The sequence below is a fragment of the Pithys albifrons genome, chromosome 8, assembly GCF_047495875.1.
Source record: "Pithys albifrons albifrons isolate INPA30051 chromosome 8, PitAlb_v1, whole genome shotgun sequence".
In the NCBI taxonomy this organism is placed as follows: domain Eukaryota; kingdom Metazoa; phylum Chordata; class Aves; order Passeriformes; family Thamnophilidae; genus Pithys; species Pithys albifrons.
This window is the reverse complement of record NC_092465.1, coordinates 26,846,590-26,867,173: the sequence shown is the minus strand read 5'-3', so window position 1 is coordinate 26,867,173 and position 20,584 is coordinate 26,846,590. Positions and strand designations below refer to the sequence as shown.

Genomic DNA, 20,584 nt, shown 5'->3' with positions numbered 1-20,584 from the left:
TAAGCCTCCTCTGGCTTTAGGCTTGTAGATGGCACATGTTACTGCTCTTCTCCCAGGATTCAGCACGCCAGGACATGCAGAGGGTGTTTACAGGGAGGGACAGCAGCTGTTTGCACCACCACAGTAAGCTCTGGGCTGCCCCTGTGCATCACTGCCCAGCCCAGGACAACAGCACTCCTTCAAGCCAAGGAACAGCCACCCCACAGAGGGACTTGGTTGCAAATCCGGCTGGTAATTGGGATTTGGGCTTGATGTGAACTTGAGCAGAAATGCTAATCTAGAGAATATGTACCATGCTGCTACCGTTTAGCAACACAGCATGGTTTATATGCTTTTAATATCCTGTTTTATCCTGTCTGACCCCACTTCCCATCCTTTTCCTTTCTCAGCAGACACCAACTACTCTTTTTTTTTCCAGCAGGAGGGCTATAAGAAGAGTGGTTACTGTGAATCACTTTCGAGGCATGCGTGTGTGTGTGTGTCTGTGTGTGTGTGTCTTGTAAACCTGTGGGAACACACATATACAGAGTCTGAAAGTATATATTTACACACCACAGCAAAGCCTCCAGCTTTATGCCAACACAGAAGCTGACACACAACACCTTACCTCTGAACCTAACACCGGAGGACAGGAAATATCTATCTGAGCTGGTGCAACTATTTTAGCACAAGGACCAGCATGTCAGGTCAGCCCAAAGGTCCTTCTGTCCCAGAGGGTGGCTCCTGATGGTGGCCCCAGCAGATGCCCAAGGGCAGAAAGTCCAGTGGACTCTTCCCCTGGCAACCTTTATTAACTTCCTACAATCAGCAGTGTGAAGACTCCATGAGCCAATGGTTGCATATGGACCAGTATGTTTAACAGACACTGACAAGGTTTGTTGCTCTTTTTGATTTAACATATTTCACGTTTTGTTCTTTTTTAGTTCACTTTGCACATACAAGCATCAGGGGCCAGAAACCAAATTTACACCAGCATAATTTGTTGCTGACTTCTGCACAGTTGAGCTTGACAGAAAGCACAAGCAGGACTGAACCCAAAAACTTTTACGACTACCACATGCATTGCTGAAAGCACCTCTTAGACAACCTTAGTCCCAAACCACCTGCTTCCAAGGAGAGTAACCAAGGAAATCTAACTGCTTTAGATTCAGAAATCAATAATTTACTCAGGCTAGATCACACGCAACAACCTTTGAACTCTGAATCCAGGCCATGACATTCCAGATTGCCAGTTTGTGAGGGCAGAATCGGCACCTGACTTCCAGCTCTGTATCAGCTGCACTGGTGGGATCTGCTCTACCGAACCTTCCTTCTGAAAAGCCCCAACTCTCATAGCAAGTCATCGCTTCACATCTCCTTCAGCATAACAGAAAGTGGACATTTTCAGAGGGCAAGTGCTTACTGCTGTAAGAGACCTGGGGTTCTCCCATGTGCCTTATCTTTCAGCCTCCTTCCCAAGTGGAAATGCATTGCGAGTCTGCAGGTCCTGCTGCTGCTGACCAGGGTCTGACACTAAGCATGTGGTTTCTCTGCACTAAAAATGCCAATCCCAGAGGCCCAGCAAACTGTGGAGAGAGTCCCATTGACTTGAACAGGCTCTACATCCTGACTCAAATTAGCACTCACAGCATAGGAAGAACTAGCAGGAAAATGTGTGAAACTGGGAGTGCCAAGAAAGAAAAGATTTCTTCCCTCTTACCAAAATAGAACATTGCTATTCCTTCCATCCTATCTGCTTCCCATCCCACTCAGCACATATTTTGAGCCAAGTCTTCAAACGGTGTAAATCAACATATCACCATCAAAGTATAAGAAGTCACAGTAATTTACACCAGCAGAAAAAAAATACCTGGCTGAGATCTAGGGAGATAGATAGATAAATAGATACACACTCACCAGAGAGCACACATGCATATGCACATGAACACACACTAAAGGGTGACTGAGCCAGAAGATAGATTGGAAAACCATTAACAAATTAAAAGCACCTTCCAAGAAACAGTCAAGGGAACTCATTTCCACTGCTGCATCAGAAAGCTGCCCATCTCCTTCCAATACACTATATGTTTACTTCCATTTTAGTCCAGACAGCAGGTCTACATGTGAAATCAAACTGATAATCAATGAGAGCTGACCTACTTAATTAATTTGCTGCAGAAAGCAAGTGGCGGAAGATGATGTCTAGGCTAGAGGAGGACTGTAAAAGTTTTCTGTGTACATACACATACAGGATTCACACCAACACTTAAAAGCTGTATTTTTGATATGTTGGAACTGCCATAGGGTGATGGAGGGCTTTTTGAAGCTGCAAGAATTCCAGTGGACATGGGAATTATGCCATTGGCAGTTTGGAGTGAAGGGAGTGAAGGACAGGGAGACAAAAAGTGCCATGAAGTTGGAGAGGCAGTGAGTGAGGGAGGAGGTAAGAGGTAACCTCTCTCCTGCTCTGTTTATTATGCTGCTTGGCCACTGCAGTTTCTTGGGAAGTTAAAGAAGGCTGAGGGAGGCAGAGGAGAAGGACAAGGATGGCAGCAGCCCTGCCTTCCTCTGTACGTATGGGTCTCTTTGGACCCACTAGATTTACTGCAGGATTATGTTACTCCTGTGGAGACAGAGTCCTGGAACAGAGCATGCTAACAGGATTAGGGCTTCAGGATTTAGACAGAGAAGCATGAAGGAGAAAAGTAGGGGAGATTATTTTCCTTGTCAGATAGGGAAGGCATAAAATGGAGCATGTTTGATGGTAGGAGAATTCTGGCTCAAGTGGAGAGTGGATAGTTCTGGATTTATTAAATCCAGGAACAAGGAGTTAAAAGAAAAATGATACTTGGCAACACTCAACAAAGCACAGTGTCTGGGCAAGGCACAGTGTGCTGGGCTGGGCTTGCCAACTCCATGTCTTTGAGAGGCTCCACTCAGATTTGGGAGTCATCAGGGACAGGAGGAGTGGCACTGTGTTAGCCTGCAAAGAAGATAGCAGAAACACAAAGCTTCGGCCTTGCTAGGAAAGCCAGGGCTGTAATTCTCCCCTGGTACTGCACCAAGGGTGAATGCGCAAGGCTGCCTTTCCCAAAGCCTGATGTCTTTGTCCTGCCTGCAAAAGCAGCAGCAGTAGGCTGGGACCTGGATGCTTGTGGATAAATCCTCTGCACCATGATGTCTCTGTGCAGAGCACTTCTGGCCTTCTGGTTGATCATGCAAGCTTTTCCTGAATTTTCCAGATAAAAACACCACAGGACTGAAAGATTACCTCTCCCTTCCCAAGTGAATGAATACAGCAGATCCAATTAAGAACTGAAAAGACAGAGAAACACTCCTAAGAGAAGGCACAAGGGTCTCCAAAGAGTCATCCTCAATATTGCCTGCTGGCACAAAACACCTGTGATGTCCCCAGCTCCAGGTATAGCTGAGATAGTTGGCTCTTTCCAGCAATTCAAGCTTTGTGCACCCACCACCCAAACTACCACCCAGGAAGGTTAGATGGTAACAAGCACAAAGTTGTCAAAATGAGTAGGAAATGAAAGCTGCACAGCTGAATCTTGCTGCCATTTCTTATCCATTGACTTCTACAGGTTTTGAAAGTAAATGTTTCAGTTGCATCCTCCCATTTTACACACAGAGCAATGGAGACATCAAGAGAACTCATAGTGGTCCCAACCCACCCCAAATCCTGAAATCCATCTCTCCCCCCAGTCCCTCACCACACTAGATGATGCCTGTGAACCGATCTCCACAGTTACTGAGACAGAGCAGCTCAGACCACACAGGAGCTGGAACCTGAGACCTACGAAGATGGAAGCAGATCAGAGGGGATGAGCACTTTGTTTTCTGATAAAATCCTCATAGTTGAATGTGTCCAAAGAAAATGGACAATAATAAAAGGTCAAATCCTGCCAGGTGAAGAAAATGGCCAAAAACAAAAGGTCAAATCCTGCCAGGTGCTCTTTTCCTTCCTTGGGTCAAGAAGAGCTGTTTTCTAAAGACATTTGCAAACCACTAGATAAGATCTCAGCACGCACACCAGGACTGCTGCCTGTAAGATAAGCTCTGAGGCCACTGGTCCTGGGTAACATGGAAGTGGATGCAACAGGGACGGCAAGAGCCAGACCAGTCTTTCCGCAGCAGGGTTTGTTTGGCCCTATCCCATGGGGTCATGCTGGTGAGTAATAAGGGGCAAGTATGCAACGTGTGCTGGTGGCCAGTCCCATCTCTGTCTCCTCTCTCAGAAGATACACAGGAAGACAACTCGGCATCTTTGTCCAGGTCACTGGGTTGGCCTCTCCCCTTGGTCCCACACCCCGAGGGAAGGGCAGAGCATCAACTCCTGGACAGGGGGATGTCTGAGGTGTGCTGGGCTGGGCTTTGTGAGGAGCAGGCTGCCAGGTAGGGGGAAAGCCTGGCAGCGAAGGGGTGTGATGGGAAGGGCTGGGTAAGAGAGTGGGGCTCCACTCCTGCCAGCTGCCTTCCCACTGCTTCCCCATCCCAGAACACAGCAGCACTTGGCATGGAAACAGCCCAGCCAGCCATGTCTGCTGCAAGCATATATTAATCATGTTTTCCTCTCCTCCATCCTGCCTTTCCCATTTCCCTTGCTGTTGTGTGCCAGAGGCTGAGGACTCAAAGGTGAGCCATCAGATTTTGCAGGAAAACCCCCTGGCCCAACTCTCATCTGAAAAACCAGAGGGAGGGGAAGGGGCAGGGGATGGGGGGGGGGGGGGGGCGGGGCGCGGCATAAGAGAGGAGGTCAGAGCTCCCCATCCTCTTCAGAGAGCATCATCCCCTCACCACCCCTCCTGCACTTGCTGGTTTTCTCTTGCTTTAGCTTCCTGATAAGATGTGAATGTTAGCTGACCCACCTACACATGACAAGCTTTGCTTTTGGCCCACAGAGCTGGCAGAAATTCAGAGCAGTGTTTGATACACCCCATATGCCTATGTGTGCATGTGCATATATATGTGTGTATGTGCTGATATGTGTGTGTATATATGTATGTGTGTATATATATATATATGTATGTATCTGAATGTATATAGAGGAGTAGAGAGTCCCTCTGTCCACACCTTCCCCTCCCTCCCTGCTCCTCATGGCACCAAATCAAGTTGCGGCAGACTTGACAAATCTATTTGACATGGTGCGCTCCATCGTTGCAGCGTGAACTGTGTGGAGCGCTGCACTGACACAGGGAGGAATCTGCACCTTGAATACAGACATCTGGGAGCTTGTTTAATGCAGGAACCGTGGGGATTAATGCAAGAAGGGAATGTGGGGCCAGAACCCCTGGCACCAAGCCTGTGAGCAAGTGGCTTTGCCCTGGCCTCACTGTGGCTCAGTGGCGGGCAGCCAGTTCGGTGCAGAGGGAAAGCAGCCACCCAGATGCAAGGAGTAGGTGAGCCACCAAAAAAGCAATTATTTATCCTCTAGCCTTGGGAGGTGCCTGTTAAATTGAGGTCAGAACACAGGAACGAATTGAGACTGGAATAAAGGAGTAAAAAAGAAGAGGTTGATTTTTTCCCGTTTTCTTCTGAAAAGAGAAAACAGAGCAGAAAAAAGCTGCCAGGATTCAAGGGCCAAATCCTGAAATGGTGGCATTTCATGTGGCTAAGGGATTGCTTTGGATTGACAGCAACTAGGGTTTAGAGTCTTGCTGGAGCAATGAAAATTGGCTCAGCAGCACTGAAATCAGCCATGCTGTCCTGCTCCACCCTGGCTGAGGATTCACTGTCCAATGCCCAAGACTGCAAGGATTGGGTATTTATGCTCCTCTGCAACTAAAAGCACCCTCCAGGCCAGATTTCTGCTCCAGTTAGACTCCAAAAGGTAAATACTTATTGCCAGTTGTTATTTGAAACACCGAGCTGTGTATTTAGCCCATCTCTCTGCCCAGCATGATGCCAATCTCCTGCCTGTCTCAGCTTACAGAAAAGGTTCCAATGAGACCTCAAACTCACCCATCAGCACAAGGTGCCCAGGTGGGGAGAGATGGCCCTGGTTCACAGAAAGGTCTGCCGTAACCAGTGGGGTCCTGGCAGAGCCTCCACACCACTTCATGGCTACTGTGTTAGGGTTATACTTGAGCTCTGCCATGAGCTGCTGCCCTGGAGCCAGCCCACCCGAGATCTCGGGGTACCCGGCTGCTGACCCTCCTCAGTGGTGCTGGGCTGCCCTGTGCCTCCCTTTCGCTATCTCTAGGATAGGACTAACGCCACCTCACTGGCATGTCAGGAGCTTAAATACTCCAAATATTGGAGGTATGAGACCCCAATAAGGACCTCTGCACAGCAAGGACTCATTCTGGGAAGCAGAGGGAATTTGAACCTGAGATGCACTTGTGGAGAAGGGGAAATCACACAGCCCGGAAGGGAAGGAAATGTCTGGATGAATCCTGGACAAGGCAGGCATGCCAGCAGCATCTGTGCCAGAAAATGGAAGGGACAGCTAATTTAATAAAAGTGCTGAGCAATCAGAAATTACTGGGAAGTGCATGTGGGGGGAGGTGTGTGTGACCCCAGGCACAGAATTCACACAGACAGACTACGGCACAACAACAAGGAAGACCTGAACATGGCAGCAGTGCTGGTGGGAACCACAGAGGAACAGGGAAACACTTCTTTGAAGTGCCCTTGCCCAGGGGACAACCACATGACAAAGGCAACTGACAGAGAAGGACCCACCTGGCACCATGGCTGCCTTAAAACCCTTCCCTGTACACCAAAGCTTCCATGCAGACCACACCAAGTTTATCTTTCCTGGCCACATACCAGCACCCACAAGGCTTGAAATGGCTGAACACCCATATTTACCCTCCCTCCCCCTTGCTCCCTCCTCTGCACATGTCCCAGAAACAGCAAGAGCGTGCGCAGCTCCCAGGGCTCAGTGCACCCTTGCTGACCATGCCTGCTAGCACAGATCCCACAGCTATGACAGCCTGAATTGCCTCTCATTATTTATTGTTCATTTTGTTCTTTGGGATGGTGCGATCACCTCTTGGGATTTGTGCCCTTTCATTCCAGGCCTCAGGAACTCCTGAACTACAGTTTCATGTGGTTTTGTGATTGTTAACCCAGCATGCAGACGGGTGTACGACCATAAAAGCTCAATGAATCTTGTATGGCAAAACACAGGCTGTGAAAGCATTTTCTCCTTCATTTGCAGTCAAAGAACATACTCTCACCACGAAAGATGCAGCAGCAGCCAGGTTTTCCAAGGAATAGTGTTTCCTCATTGCTGTGCAGAGGAGAAAGCACTATTTCTGCTCAGAGCATCATCAGTCTTTTAGCTGTCATCAGAAAAAGGGTTCCTCACAGATTAAACCCTCAAGATTAAACCCTACAGACCTGTAAAATTTCTCAGTTCTCTTCCCTCCTGTTGGCTCCAAGATTCCCCAAGATGCAGGCAAAAGAGACGAAAAGGCCTTTACCTTGTGGTTTTTCCCATGTCGGTACATCATCCAGTCCTCCCCATTGGTGCTGACCTCCAGCTTGTAGGTACGGACATAGTAGCCCTTCTGGGTTTCTCTTGAGATGGCACCCTGTGTGGCAATGGCTGTGAGTACAGTCAGGAACTGGAGATCCACCTTTCCAGAGGAGAAAGGGACAAGAGAGAGAGTTGTGACCACCTGAAAGCTCAGGGTGGCTAGTTAGTTCCTCCCTCTGCCTCTTAAAAATGAAAAGGTGCCAATTCAGCCTGTCTCACTCTATCTATGGGTGCACAGTTCGACAGGCACAACTTCCCCTAGGCTGTCTTCAGCAGGATAGGAACCATGTGAGTAACTAAGGATCTCGAAGTCTGTTCGTATGGGACCACCACGCCTTCTTACTGCCTCAGACCAAGCAACAGGATCTGCACAGCAGCTCATGTCCATTAAAGCAGGACAGAGATTGACTTTTTCCACGTAAAATAAAAGCATGATATCCAATTAGCAAGTGCTGCAGTTCGTGGTTTTCCCTTGTTGTTTTGTTTCCTTTTTTTACAACATGGGTTGAGAAAGGTCAGCAGAGCTGGCTTAGTAGCCCTGCAATGAATGAAGAATGAGATGTCTGCTAGAGGCAATGACATTCACCACCTCCCGCTCTTAGTGCCCTTTAGCAAGCAGTGTCTCCCAGCAATGTGACACAGTCAGAAGCACTGTGCGGACAGACTGTGGCTCTAACCAGCTCTCAGGGAAAGCCTTTGCTCTGTCAGCCCCCACCTGACATTAGCCTGCCCATGCTTCCTGCATCACTGATGAGATAAATATTATTCTAGTTGTTTTTCCATGCACCCCCTGGAGACTTTGGTCCTCAAGCCAGTGGTGGAGTCAGTGGCCCTTGTAAGTGGTGGAGGTCTCTATCAGTCTGCTGGAAAGTCCATCAAGGTTTGGAACAGGAAGGAGGGGGTGGGAGAGGGACAGCAAATTGAGTCAGTCCTCCAGCAGGCAAGCTAATGGGAGAGCCAGCCCCTCATATTTCATGGAGGCACTGCAGCTCCCCTGCTGTGTGCTCCCCATGAGCCACAGAAGCAATAAAAAATTCAACAAGCCTTATGGTCAAGGGTCAGTTTAAGAGCGTGACACTCCATTTGGTGGGGGAAGAGGTGAGGGGGCTGGAAAGCATGTGTTACCTGGAGGTACTCTTTGTTGCTGTCTACATTGGGGGTCCAGCCATTGTCATCACTATTGAGCCGGCTCTGCTGAGGGGTCCATCGCCCATCTGAGTAGGTGGAGGAGGCACTGATCTGCATGTTGGAGATCCTGCCAGACTCCATCCCCAGAGGCACATTGCACTGGAAGTCTAGAGCAGACACACATACACAGAGATCAGTTTACAGTCTCAGCACTTCACCTCCAAGTGGAAGGCAGCCCTGAACTAATCTCCACAGCTAACCCTTAGCAAAGCTGCCTGTCTGGAAAGATGAACATAACTGCACCATCTTGCAGGTTGTGAGTGCTCACAGATGGCACTGAAAAATTAGAAAGGGCAGCTTTATGTTTGCATGGCGCTCTGAACATTAATGCAGCCTAGATCTTTCTCTCTTTCTCTATCTCCTTTGCTCAGTTTTGACACAATTCTGTCCCTTTCCTCCCTCCATCCCCACCAAGCCATCCCAAGTTCCCGTGTCACAAAGTTCCCATCTTCTTGAAGGCTGTAGGTGAAACTTAAGCACAGACAAGGTAAGGAGTACAGGCAGACACAACAGGAGGCTGCTTACTACTGTGCTGCTGGCAGCAACATCGAGGACTGGAATGGGCAGGTCTAAAGGTTTTGCATGCATGCGAGACTATGGATGAGTGCGTGCACGTGTCTGTGTCTGTGTCCATGTGCTGGATGTGGTATCAGGCCTATAGGAATTAACCAGACAAGACTATGAAAGACTCTGGTATGCTTTCATTTGGATCTCCTGACTTCTAAGGCTTTAAAAGTCAAAATTAGCTCAGTTTTATGGCACATCTCATATATTTTATGGCAGCTGTCCTGTAAAAACAATAGCAAAGGAAACAGTGATTGAAAATACTGCATGGGCCCAAGCATGCTGCTGCTGTAAACCACTGGGGCTCCACTGAACTGCCTGTGTTCTTAATGTTGCCAAGTCAACCTCGGGTGGAAAGGATGGACCAAGTTAATAACACCAGTGGTATTATTAAAATTTCAGTTTACACCATCATAAATGAAAACAGGCTTGGTCCTTTAACAGCTCCTGTGCTTGATTTCCCAAGCTTTGTGTTTAACATCTTATTCCCAAATCCTTTTAAAGAACTAAATAGAAAAGGGATTAAAGAACAGATCAACTGAGTATGGCAATAGGTAATCATGAAGAGCTCATGCTTCTCTCTAACTCTCACTGCCTCAGCAGAATATATCTTACTCAATCACAGAGCAAGAGCTTGTAACCCTACTGCCCTAGTTCTGCACAACCCCTACTCTACCCTGCTCTCTATCACAGGCTTTCAGTGGCAGGTCAGGGACTCTTTTTCTGTCTCTGGGATTGAGGGGTGTCCTGAAGGCTTCTTCTGTTGTATCACAGGTTCACTGTGAACAGAGGTCGAGAACAGTAGCTCTGATGCAAAAATACCATGGGAAAACAAATGGAATGTTTCCTTTCCTGCAAGTGTTATCACGAAGAATCAAAATGCTCTTCATTCTCAAACATACAACTTACTTCCTCACTCCACATCAATTTACCTCCATTATTAAGGGTTATAAAACAAAATTTGGCTTGAAATTCTTAGAGTTTTAAGCATTTTTTAATTATACAGCCAAGAAACTCCAATTTGTGGTTTGGGGCTGAGAATCTTTGGAAAACTGGAGAGAGGGAGAGTGTTATTTCCCCCCATGCTTTAATGAATCTGCTGCACACACTGGGCTGAAGTCTTCCTCTAAAGCCTTTGGACTGAGCACATACATGAAGGATTCTAGCCCAAAAGATATTGAAAAGACTCCACAAGCAAGTGAAAAGCCAAAAAAAGGGTCAGAAAGTGAGACTCTTACTGAAATCTCACTTCTATCAGGAACAGTGCACACACTTAAGTGAAATGCATTGCTGGTTGGGAACCAGCCCCTGGACACACTGTTGCCTTCATGTGCCAAATGAATGATAAGAAAAACAGGTGACAAAAGTCATACACACACATTTGCAACTTACTTTCTGGCTCTTCCTGATGGATCAAGTAGTACTGAGCAGAGAAACCATCCTTAGCCACTGCCAGGTCGGTGTGGAAGGTGAGAGAGAGGACGCCAGTGGTTGAGCGGATGTCTGATGGCATTTTAGTGCCACAATACCTGCCTATCAAAGGGCCAACTGCAAAAGAAAGAGCAGCAAAGGTAATACCTGCCTGTCCACTGGCCTCACGGGTCACCAGCAGATGGGCATCGCTCAAGCAGGGATGCCTTAGCAGGAGCGATCAGGATGAAAGGACACCTCTGGGAATGGGCTATTTTTTATATCCCTTGGCCTGTACCATGCAGAAATACCCACTGCAGGAGGCACTGCTCTGCAGTTGCTGAGAAATGCTCCAGAAAATTCTGTTTCTCAGTGGTACAGGGTAGGGAGGTTTTCTCACCATTGCATGAACCCACTGCCCTTCCCTGAGGGAGGACCACTGGTATGCTGGAGTGTCCCATGGGGCTTTTCAGATCAGTGGTTACAACAGAGCAGTAGTTGGGGGTTTAATGAATGCAGTTTTCTGCAAGCACACTGTCCCTAGGCTGACCACAGAGTGCCCTGATGGCAGGTTGCATGCTGCAGCCACCGTGGTCAGACAGCTTGGGTGTTCAGACACAGACCGCACAGTTTTGGATCTTTGTGAAACACTAGGAAGGGCTGAGGACAGCACCTCATGGCTTACCATTAGGGATGCCATCCCAGATGTCCAGCCAGTCGTACTTGCAGTCTCCTTCTCCCGCCTGCAGTGGGTCATGCTCTAGGTCGAAAAGCAGAAAGTGGAGCAGGATTTCTGTCTTTGGCTTGGCTATGATGGTGAAGACACAGTCCAGGTTGTGCGGATACTTGTCAGGGAAACCTGGAGACTCAATAGTGCCGTTGAAGGCAGTGAAGTTTCTGGAGCAGTCCTCAGAGCCTGTAGTAGCAGGGAAAAACCCAGAGCCTTAGCAAAATGCAGCTTAATGCCAACAACTTGACACTCTGGAAACCCCATTTTGAGCTTAGCAGGGGTGTATATTCACTTCTCCAAATGTCCTGTAGCTCGAGAACTATATGAATTGTTGAAAGAAGTGAGAGGGTGATTTTCAAAGCTTTCCACAGATGGAGACACAAGGTCCATGAGGTCACTGTAGTGGACAGCATGGTCCTAAATCACTCAGACAGCTTTGCAAACATGGCCTGTACACCACCACTGATCCTCCTGACAATTACCTCAAAACCAGGACAAGAAGAGTGACCCCATCCAAAGCCATGGCCAGCACCCTGCCACATCCTCCACACTGCTAGGGGTGGCAAGGGAGGTCACACTGAGCTGGCCTGGTTTCCCCAGCTGGCACTCTCCACTGTAACCCGGCCCCCAAACAGGGAGCTGCTGGTAGACCTGTGTCAGGTGCTCCAGAGTCTGTGGAGATACCACCCAGCATGCAAGAAGCTGACACATGTAGTCCTCACTGACACAGATGCCACCTGCAGCTGTTCCAGGTCTGACGGACGACCCCCTGTTTGGGGAGAGGAATGTTGGGATGAGGCAGAGAGGGAGAACAGGATGTATTCTTTCTGGAAAAGCTGTCCCCAGGGGCAAGTCTCCTGCAAACTCCCCTCTTCCTACACCCATGTCTGAGCCTCAGTTTCCTCTTGAGAAAATCAGAAAGCACAAATATTTACCCAGTGAAAGGGCTGGGGCAGGGTGCCAATGTCTCCACTGTTAGCTGTAAAACCCTCAGGAAGTGCAGTTAGCCTGCCGCCCCAAGACCCAAGCAAGGGACAGGGGCCAGCTCCTGCATACATCCCCACAACGTGGCCACAGCAAGAGTGGGGGTAACAGGGGCTGTGGCAGGGGTGGGGAGTGTCTCAGCTGAGAGTGGGAACAGAGCCCTCTTTTTTACAGAATGAGCCATCCACACCAGAAATGCAAGTTATTTCTATCCTTAAGGAAGACTTTTGCATGGTGAGGAGGGCAGACAATGTTGCCTCTTATTTATTGCTGACCTCAACAGTGGCCTCGGCTGCAGCCAGGCCAGCTCAGTGCCCCCTCTCACAGAGCCAAGGTGCCTCGGGGTGGCTGGGGAAAGGGGAATTTGTGCCGTATTCATACCACCGTGACTTTCAAACCCTTTAGCTGTGGACAATAGACAACAGAAATCGGCAGCCTGGAGCTATCAGAGGGAAAAGGGGATGCTACAGAGGCTACTGGCCACTGCTGCAACCCAGCACTAACATTTGCAAAGGTTTCTGCTTCACTTTTACTGGGACACTCTCCTTCTCCTCTACAAACCTTTCTGCTCCAGCTCTTCCAGGCAGCACAAGCTTTCCCGGGACTAATGGGAGACTTGTTATTCAATTCAGCATTAACCTACAGGAGTCAGGCCAGCAGCCCGCAGTAATAGCAGGATCTCACACTGCATTATGCAGTGCCTGGCTGGAGAGCTACTCAGGAGAGGCTCTTAATTGACTACCTAATGAAGCAGCCAGCTTTTCTGGTGTGAACCTGTGGGGTAAAATGCAGAAGCAAAAAATAAGGCCAAACACAAATCACAGCATAATGCCCGTGAACAGGGATAAGGGTGTACTTCGTTCCAAACAACTTAAAAGACAAACAGATAAATATGGAAAATAACTCAAGCTCCGAGCTAGGGAGAAAATCAAAGGCTAAACCAAGAGTCAGGGACAGTCCTCTAGAGACAGGAGATGTTCCTATGTCACCGCAACAGACAACAGTTTTCTCATGTGGGGCTCTTATCGCATTTGGCATCTTTGTCTACATTTTGGCTGATAGCAGCAAACACAATGATCAGCTTTTTATAAGGAAGCTGCAGATAATCAACAGGATTCATGCTGGCTTCGGCAGCAGGGCCAGCCTGAGAGGAGACTTTGATGCCCAGAGCTGGAGAGCTCCGGCCAGCCCTGCCAAACTGACTCACAAAGGGAGGAGCAGGGAGGCTGGACCAGTCAGGGCAGGCAGCTCTTTTGTCAGCCCACAGACCACTGACTGATACCCATCAGGGAATTCGAAGACTGGTATGGGTTGTTTGTATGCAGATTGCTCCTCTCTCACACTGTGATAAGGGAAATTTAGCACAAGGTGTGGAAATAGATGCTTGATTGAAAAGAGCTGGTTTTTTAGGTCACCTTTTAAGAAAGAAGGAATCCACAGGGACTGCTGCCTTTACTGATGTGGACAATGACAATCTGATGACCTTTAAAGCTGGTGACACCCTTGCTGGTTTCCTTGACAGCACAGACAGAAACTTGGCCCGTGTCTGCCTGCCTACCAACAAAAGGCAGGGTTTGTTTGTAATGCAGTAGCCCCACAGCCAGCACTGTCCACTGCCCTCTCTGGGAGCCCTGGCAGGGACAGAAGCTGGGCAGATATGGGCTGGGAGTGCTCCCTGCTCACAAGCTCATCCACGCACCTCCGCCAAAACCCGTCTTGCCAGGCTGGATTTCATAGGCTGTGGCTGGAAGAAAGCATGGCTATTTCTGGAGAGGATGGCTGTCTCCAGGGATTTGGGGGAGGCAAAAGAAGCCCCAACATCACTTCAGACCTGAGGGCAATATTGCAGAGATCTGCAGTGAGGCACAAAAACTCAGCTCAAGCCGCTATCCAATACCTGCTCATTTCCAGATCAGTCCTTGCTTCCTCTCCCTTCCCACCAGCAACAACATCTTCTTTCCCCATGCATTTAGTCCCTTGCTGGCTCCCACCTAGACAGACAGGATTCCTGTCTGCAATTCCTTCCCACAGCATAGCCTGACCACCTCAGCTAGCTGGACCACCCCACACTGTCCTGTGTCCCGAATCATGCCAGGCACAACTCAGTGCATTCTGCTGGGCTCATTGTGGGCATGTACAGGAGTGAGAGGCAAGGGGGGCTGAGGTGGGTCAGCAGTCTTCCCACCTGTACACAGGCATTCTTTGCCATTCTCTGTGCTGGCAACTGGCTTTAGGAAACGCCAATAGCCAGGTGAAACACCAAACTCTTTCAGGACTAACAGCAGCTGAGAGCTGGCCGCACAACAGCTCAGTGGCCAATGTTATGCAGTCCAGGCAACCACCAGCAACAGCACTTTTCTCATCCATCTGAACCTTCACATATCTTCCCTGCTGACCATTTCACAATGACTTTAGAGAGTCTCATTCTCTTGCAACAAAGACTCCACATTCACATCTGCCAGGTTGTGGGCTGTCTGTGCACAACTGCCTGCTGCACAGCTGGGCTAGCACCCCTGGGCCCTCTGCCTGTGCTCCTGTCTTCTTTGAAGAGGCTGGATAAGTAACCATGTTGTGCTCCTTTCTGATTCTTCACCAAGCACGGACATTTTTTTTCTTGTGGATGCAATGACATGGAATCTGCATGTGTATTTTCTTCCAACACACCACCAAAGGAATGCAGACACAGGGCAGGCGCCCGTATCGTCATGCAAAACACACTCCTGTTCCCTCAGCACACAGGCACTCCCCTCTCATGCACACGGTTTTGTATTCTCAAGCCTCCTTCTTGCCAGACACAAAAAATCTGACAAATATTTAGACAGAAGCACTATTAAAATGCCTTTGAGCAGCTTTTCCTTTCCTCAGTAATAGTTTAGTATTAAACAGAATTATGAATAGTTCCTCTTACATCAGACTGGAAAGGCACTGCCTTAGACCTTGACAGCACTGCTGACAGCAGTCACTCAAAAAACAGAGCTCCCCAGTTACAAACCCCACTTCCAGGGAGAGAAAACACATTGATCAGCCTTGAATTGCAACTCCACAGGAGGGGGAGCTCCATGCACTTCTAACAGAGGGACAATCCCCTAGCCCTAACAAGCTCCTCACGTGCCAGGGAGAAAAGATATACGTTTCTAGCCCTTGAATACAAGAGAGCATTTAAGGAAGAGCTCTGCTTTTATTGCCACACTGTGATCCAAAAATGCACTGTCATGTGCCACTAACATCTTTACCTTCTTGGAAATGTGATGCACAGGTTTGCTTAAAATTAAAAAAAAAAGTCCTTTATCTCTGGAAAACATGCTAGAAATCACTTTGAAAAGGTGGTTAAAGACATCTCCTTGTGAAGATAATGGTGACTAACAGCTTGGGAGAGGGGCACTGACTCAGACACTTACCTGTCTTGTAGATCTCATAGCGCAGAGAGAAGCCAGCACCTTGCCGTGCATAGTCTGAGGTGAACTTGATATAGAGAGAGGGGCCAGAAGAGATGATGGTAGGAGGTGCTATGTTCCCACAGTGCTTGCCCAGCAGGTCTGCCGCTTCACTGTCCCCGTCTCGAATCTCGATGTAGTCATACCTGCGGAGGCAGGTGAAAAGGCAGTGAAACCATCTGTCAGGGAGATGCTTCAGGATGCCGGGAACAAACAAAACTGTTTCTTGATATCTGCATATTTCACAGAACATCTTCCAGATGGGCACCTGGGACTCTTCATTGACACCACAACACAGCCCCCCAGTACACTTTTTCTCTTTTTTCTGGTCCCTTCCTCTGTTAAAAATCACATCATTTATTGCACATACATCAACTTAAACTTCAGAGCCAACACGCAAAATTTAGGATACAATTTACCTCCCTTTGGCATGAGAGAAGCTCAGCTACAACTCTCCTGGGGCTACTCTCCTCCTCTGTTCTCTCTCCTGAACTGCCATTGTGCTATTTAGCACAGCTCACTTTATGTCAGTATCCATGTGGGATTTGGCCAAGCACATACCAAGTGTTAAACTGTTCATGTTCAATCCATGTGAACAGGGAGCTATTCTGTGCGCTGACACCACATTGGTCCTTTAACAAGCATGGCCAGTACACTCAGCACTTGGATAATAATATTAATCCTCTTCCATTAAGAGCTAACAAAGATTTTCTGTGGATGAGAAGTGCTGTGTAAGAGCTGGGTAACTACACTCACTACTGCTAAACCCTACTTGGAGATGTTCCACCTGCCCATTGGCATGGTTCCTGGGTATCTGACTGGTCTGGGGGAGGAATGTGTAGGATTAGAAGAATTGCCTCTTGGTGAAGAGATAAAAGCTTGTTGCTAAGTCTGGCTGGAAGGTGAAACAGATTCCTTCATATTTTCTGAGCCATGACAAGGCAAGGTAGTGGTATCAGGCTTTGTGTGCTGTGAAGAAACAAACAGCTTTTACGTGTACATCTTGTTCTTCAGCTGCTTTCTAACACCCACGTTCTCCTGCTCCTTTCCTCCTCTCTGGCCAGCATGCTGCTATTTACAGAAACTGCCCATCTCTCTTTGACTGTTTATTTGCTTTTTATCAATCTGTTGGAACAACATGCTAAAGCCCTTCTCATAGGGCCAGGGAGCAAAAAACCATTTCCAGGATGCCAGGAATCTGCCTTTCTTCTTTGTCACAAGATCTTCTGTTTGTGAATAGAGAGTTGAAAGGAGAAGTAGCTTGCTGGATACAGAATGATCCTCATGTGACTCATTCCTGTTCTGCAAAGCACATATCGGCAAGCAACAACCTCAAAACAAACTTACAGGGACTTAGTGTGCTCCTCCACAAAGAAAGATGGCCTGGACAGCTTTGGTTTCACTCCTTTCTCGGACTAAATCAGGCTGAGAGCCAGAAGCAAAATTCCTGCAGATAAAATCCTGTCTATGCTGGACCGAGCTCTCAACTAGCTGCAATACTCAGTCTTTAACTACATTACAGACTCAATTGGCTTGGCCAAGGTGAAATCCAAGCAGTTTGAGAAGTGGCCCTTGAACAGGAAGAGTATTTGGCTTAGCTGGTGTGTGGACACACAGCGATACAAATGCAGGTCTGCTCCCTCTGCCCTCTCCTCAGCTTTGCCCAGCTTCCTATCATCTTGTGACCCCTTATTACCCTGGCACTATTGAGCAGCACCCTGCGCGACCCGACTAATGTCCACCACGTTCAGCTTGATTCTACCATCTCCCAAGGGAGGAGGAACATAGAGGGCAGTGTTAGGGCCTCTTCTAAGTAGATTTTTTTCCTCCTTGTTTGTCTGTTTGTTTAAAGTAGGACTGAGCAAACAGCAGGGACATTTTGTTTTTTAACTAACTACTTGCTTTCAGCATGCTTGCAGCCCTTCCACATCCGAAGCACACATCTGCACCACAGGACTACTGGCTACTAGTGAAATTGTGAATATGTGGCAAAAAAATAATTTGGCAAAAACATGAATGTTGGCAAAATACAGTTAATGGAGTGGATTGTAAAAGCTGCCATTTGCATGGCACAGGCAGAGATGAGCTGCATCCCAGGGAATCACATCTGTGTCCTTGTGGGGTTGTAACTTGCCAACACAGTACATGGCTTCAACTACTTGACTGTAATGATCACAGCTTCTGCCACAGCCAGCACACCAAACATCCTAGCATTGTCCACATGGCTATTCAAGACACCCAGTGCTATAGGAACATTGCAGTTTAAGAAGCAAGTTCTGGACCAAGAAATATTTGCTTATTGAATGGGTGAATGACTTCCAATAATACATACGATTTGGGAATATTGCAATCTGCTCATGGGCAATCTGCAAATGGAAAATTGAAAGAATAAATCTACTAAATAAATCATCAGGAAATATTTGCCTCTCTGAGCTAAACCCTCTTTGGCTTCATTCAAGCATCTAACTGAGCTTTCTCATACTGCAGCTAATCCTTAATAAATCAAATGTTAAAAACAATGAAAAACAAGCCCTTAAGAGAAGGTCAGGCAATCATTTTTGCCAAATGTAAAATGAATATAAATGCATAAGAGTTTTTTCCCTAGTTAAAAGACCTTGGCCCAAGTTCTCTGCTCCTGATAAGGCAAAACTCTTTCTTCTCAATAAACGAAGTGTGCATTGGGGAAGTATTACACTTGGGAGATAGTGTCTGCCCAGATGAGCAGGAGCACCTATTTCCTTTCTATCACAGAAAATAAGCTTTAGGCTTTCAAAATGAAACACTGGAGACATCCAGTCAAAATTGTTAAACTTCCAAACTTCAGCAAGAATGCCAGCTAAACCCCACCACAGATTCTTTTGGAGTTATGTGCTTCAGACATATCCACGACTTAGCCCTCAACCAAACAAACTGATAAACCCCACTCTCCTCATGCTGGTTCACCGGACATGTTACAATATAATTTGGCCAAACCCTTGCAACTATTAAGCTTAAACATAATTTCCAGACTTCATTCTTCCCACGTGAAAAAAACAAAAAAAAACTGAAAGGAAGAAAGCCCAGCCCTGGGGGTGCTTTCTACTCTAACCATTTCATTTTCAGATAATTACAGATTAGGCCACAGCTGGGTGGGACACATTTATGCTGCAATGGCATCCAGACTGTCTCATATAGTGCCCAGCAATTTGCATTTCACTCACATAACCAAATCCATTGTTTCAGTCAACATGCACCAACATCCTTGTGGCCTGACCTTTCAGGCATTACCTCCACTGGGCAAGCTGCCACCTCCAAGCACATTTCATGGCATTTCATGGCCACTTCTCCCCACCTAGGCATTGCTCCTATGAGCCAAGAATAAACATGTGAGGGCAGGGTGCAGCCTCTGTAGCCCACAAGTGTAGTCAGTGGATTAACCAACTCCTCTTTTGCAGGGAAAGGTGACCACAGTTGGCTGCTCCTCCAGTAGAAGGATATTCTCAGCTGCTGTTTGAGTGGGAAGGCCAGTGAGTTGGTTTGAAACCACCTCAAAGAGCTTTCCACAAGGGAATTTTGAGACAGGGAGGCAAAGCTGAAGTGCTTTTAACTGCCCAGACAATGGGGGCTGAGAAAGAAGGGAAATACATTGCTTAGATGCTCTTCTTGGAGCTGTTTAACAGAATTAAACAGAAAATGTACAATGCTTACAAATATTGCTGCATTTTTATTACAGATTTTTAGTAGAAAGTGCTTTGCTGATGTTAACAGAGCTTTTATAAACTAATTATAAAGCACTTCTAATACCTGTATTACTCATGCTTGTTTGCTTGCCCCTCAGCCAACCTCTCTGCTTCCCTGTTTTTCCCTTCTATTTTCCCTAAGTCACTTTGCTGCTAGCTCTGCAAATGAGGTGCGACAAAGGCAAACAAGCCTCAGTCCTAGGGATTATGAGAAGACCTTCACCTTTTCAGTCCCCTTCTGTTGTGAAATAGCTAATCTGCTCTCTAGGCATTGAGCTTTGCTTCATGATCCCCTGGGGCCAGGCCAGCACGGACCTCCTAGATGCCCACCCAGGCACTGCTGTGCTCCAGAAGCACTACAACCCACCTGGGGAACAGCACCAGAAAGTGTGTGCCATTTCCCTGGGTGCTCCCCGTCTGAGGGACACGACCCAGCACAAAGCAGTTCTGTGACTCATAGTGCTTCTACACATCATCAACAAACCTGTTGCCCCTTAGCCCCAGGTCCTAAGAGATGCTGAGTCCTTCCCCACTGAAACGTGCTTCAAGGGCATTATAGGGGACATTAGCTTAGGATGGGGAGAAATACAAGCAACAAATTATTTACATGCTCACTGTCCTACCACGAGTCCTTCTGATACACAAACTTGTGCAAGCCTTGCTTCAAAGCCTGAGGAAGGCTGGCACCCCAGCCCAAGCTCTGACCTAGCTGGCAGCTTTCTTAGTCTCTAGGTTCCTAGAGTTCTGATTTGAAGTAGGTGAGGACCTGCACTCAGCAAAGTCTGGTTTTCAGTGCTCGCCAGGGCTGGAGAGAGTCGCAAGGCTCTAACCTGAATTTCCCCAATGTTTAATTTGGAGCTATTATTTATAGGCGTTTCCATGGGGCTCATGACTGCAGCTGGCAAACAGAAGTGTGGGATTCTCATGAGACCCTGGGAGGTAGGAAGGCAGACAGGAGCAGTGCCTGGCCCAAGGTCACACAGGAAGTTTGCAGCACAACCAGGAATAGAAGCCAGACTTGATTGGACAGATTATATTATATTGGAGAAGTCTGGCCTAGATAGACAGGGAGACAAATAGG

At 47.6% G+C, this 20,584-nt stretch overlaps 1 protein-coding gene across 6 annotated transcripts in view; it reads right to left on the bottom strand.

Annotated features, from left to right (window-relative positions):
* Positions 1–20,584, bottom strand: part of NRP2 (neuropilin 2) — an 88,719-nt gene that overhangs the window by 44,625 nt on the left and 23,510 nt on the right. For all 6 annotated transcript variants that reach the window (XM_071562902.1, XM_071562905.1, XM_071562903.1 and 3 more), the window contains exons 3-7: positions 15,749–15,930; positions 11,322–11,552; positions 10,619–10,774; positions 8,600–8,769; positions 7,419–7,574 (exon numbers count right to left, since the gene is read on the bottom strand). In XM_071562902.1, coding sequence (XP_071419003.1) covers positions 7,419–7,574; positions 8,600–8,769; positions 10,619–10,774; positions 11,322–11,552; positions 15,749–15,930 — 895 coding nt within the window. The remainder of the gene's footprint in view (positions 1–7,418; positions 7,575–8,599; positions 8,770–10,618; positions 10,775–11,321; positions 11,553–15,748; positions 15,931–20,584) is intronic.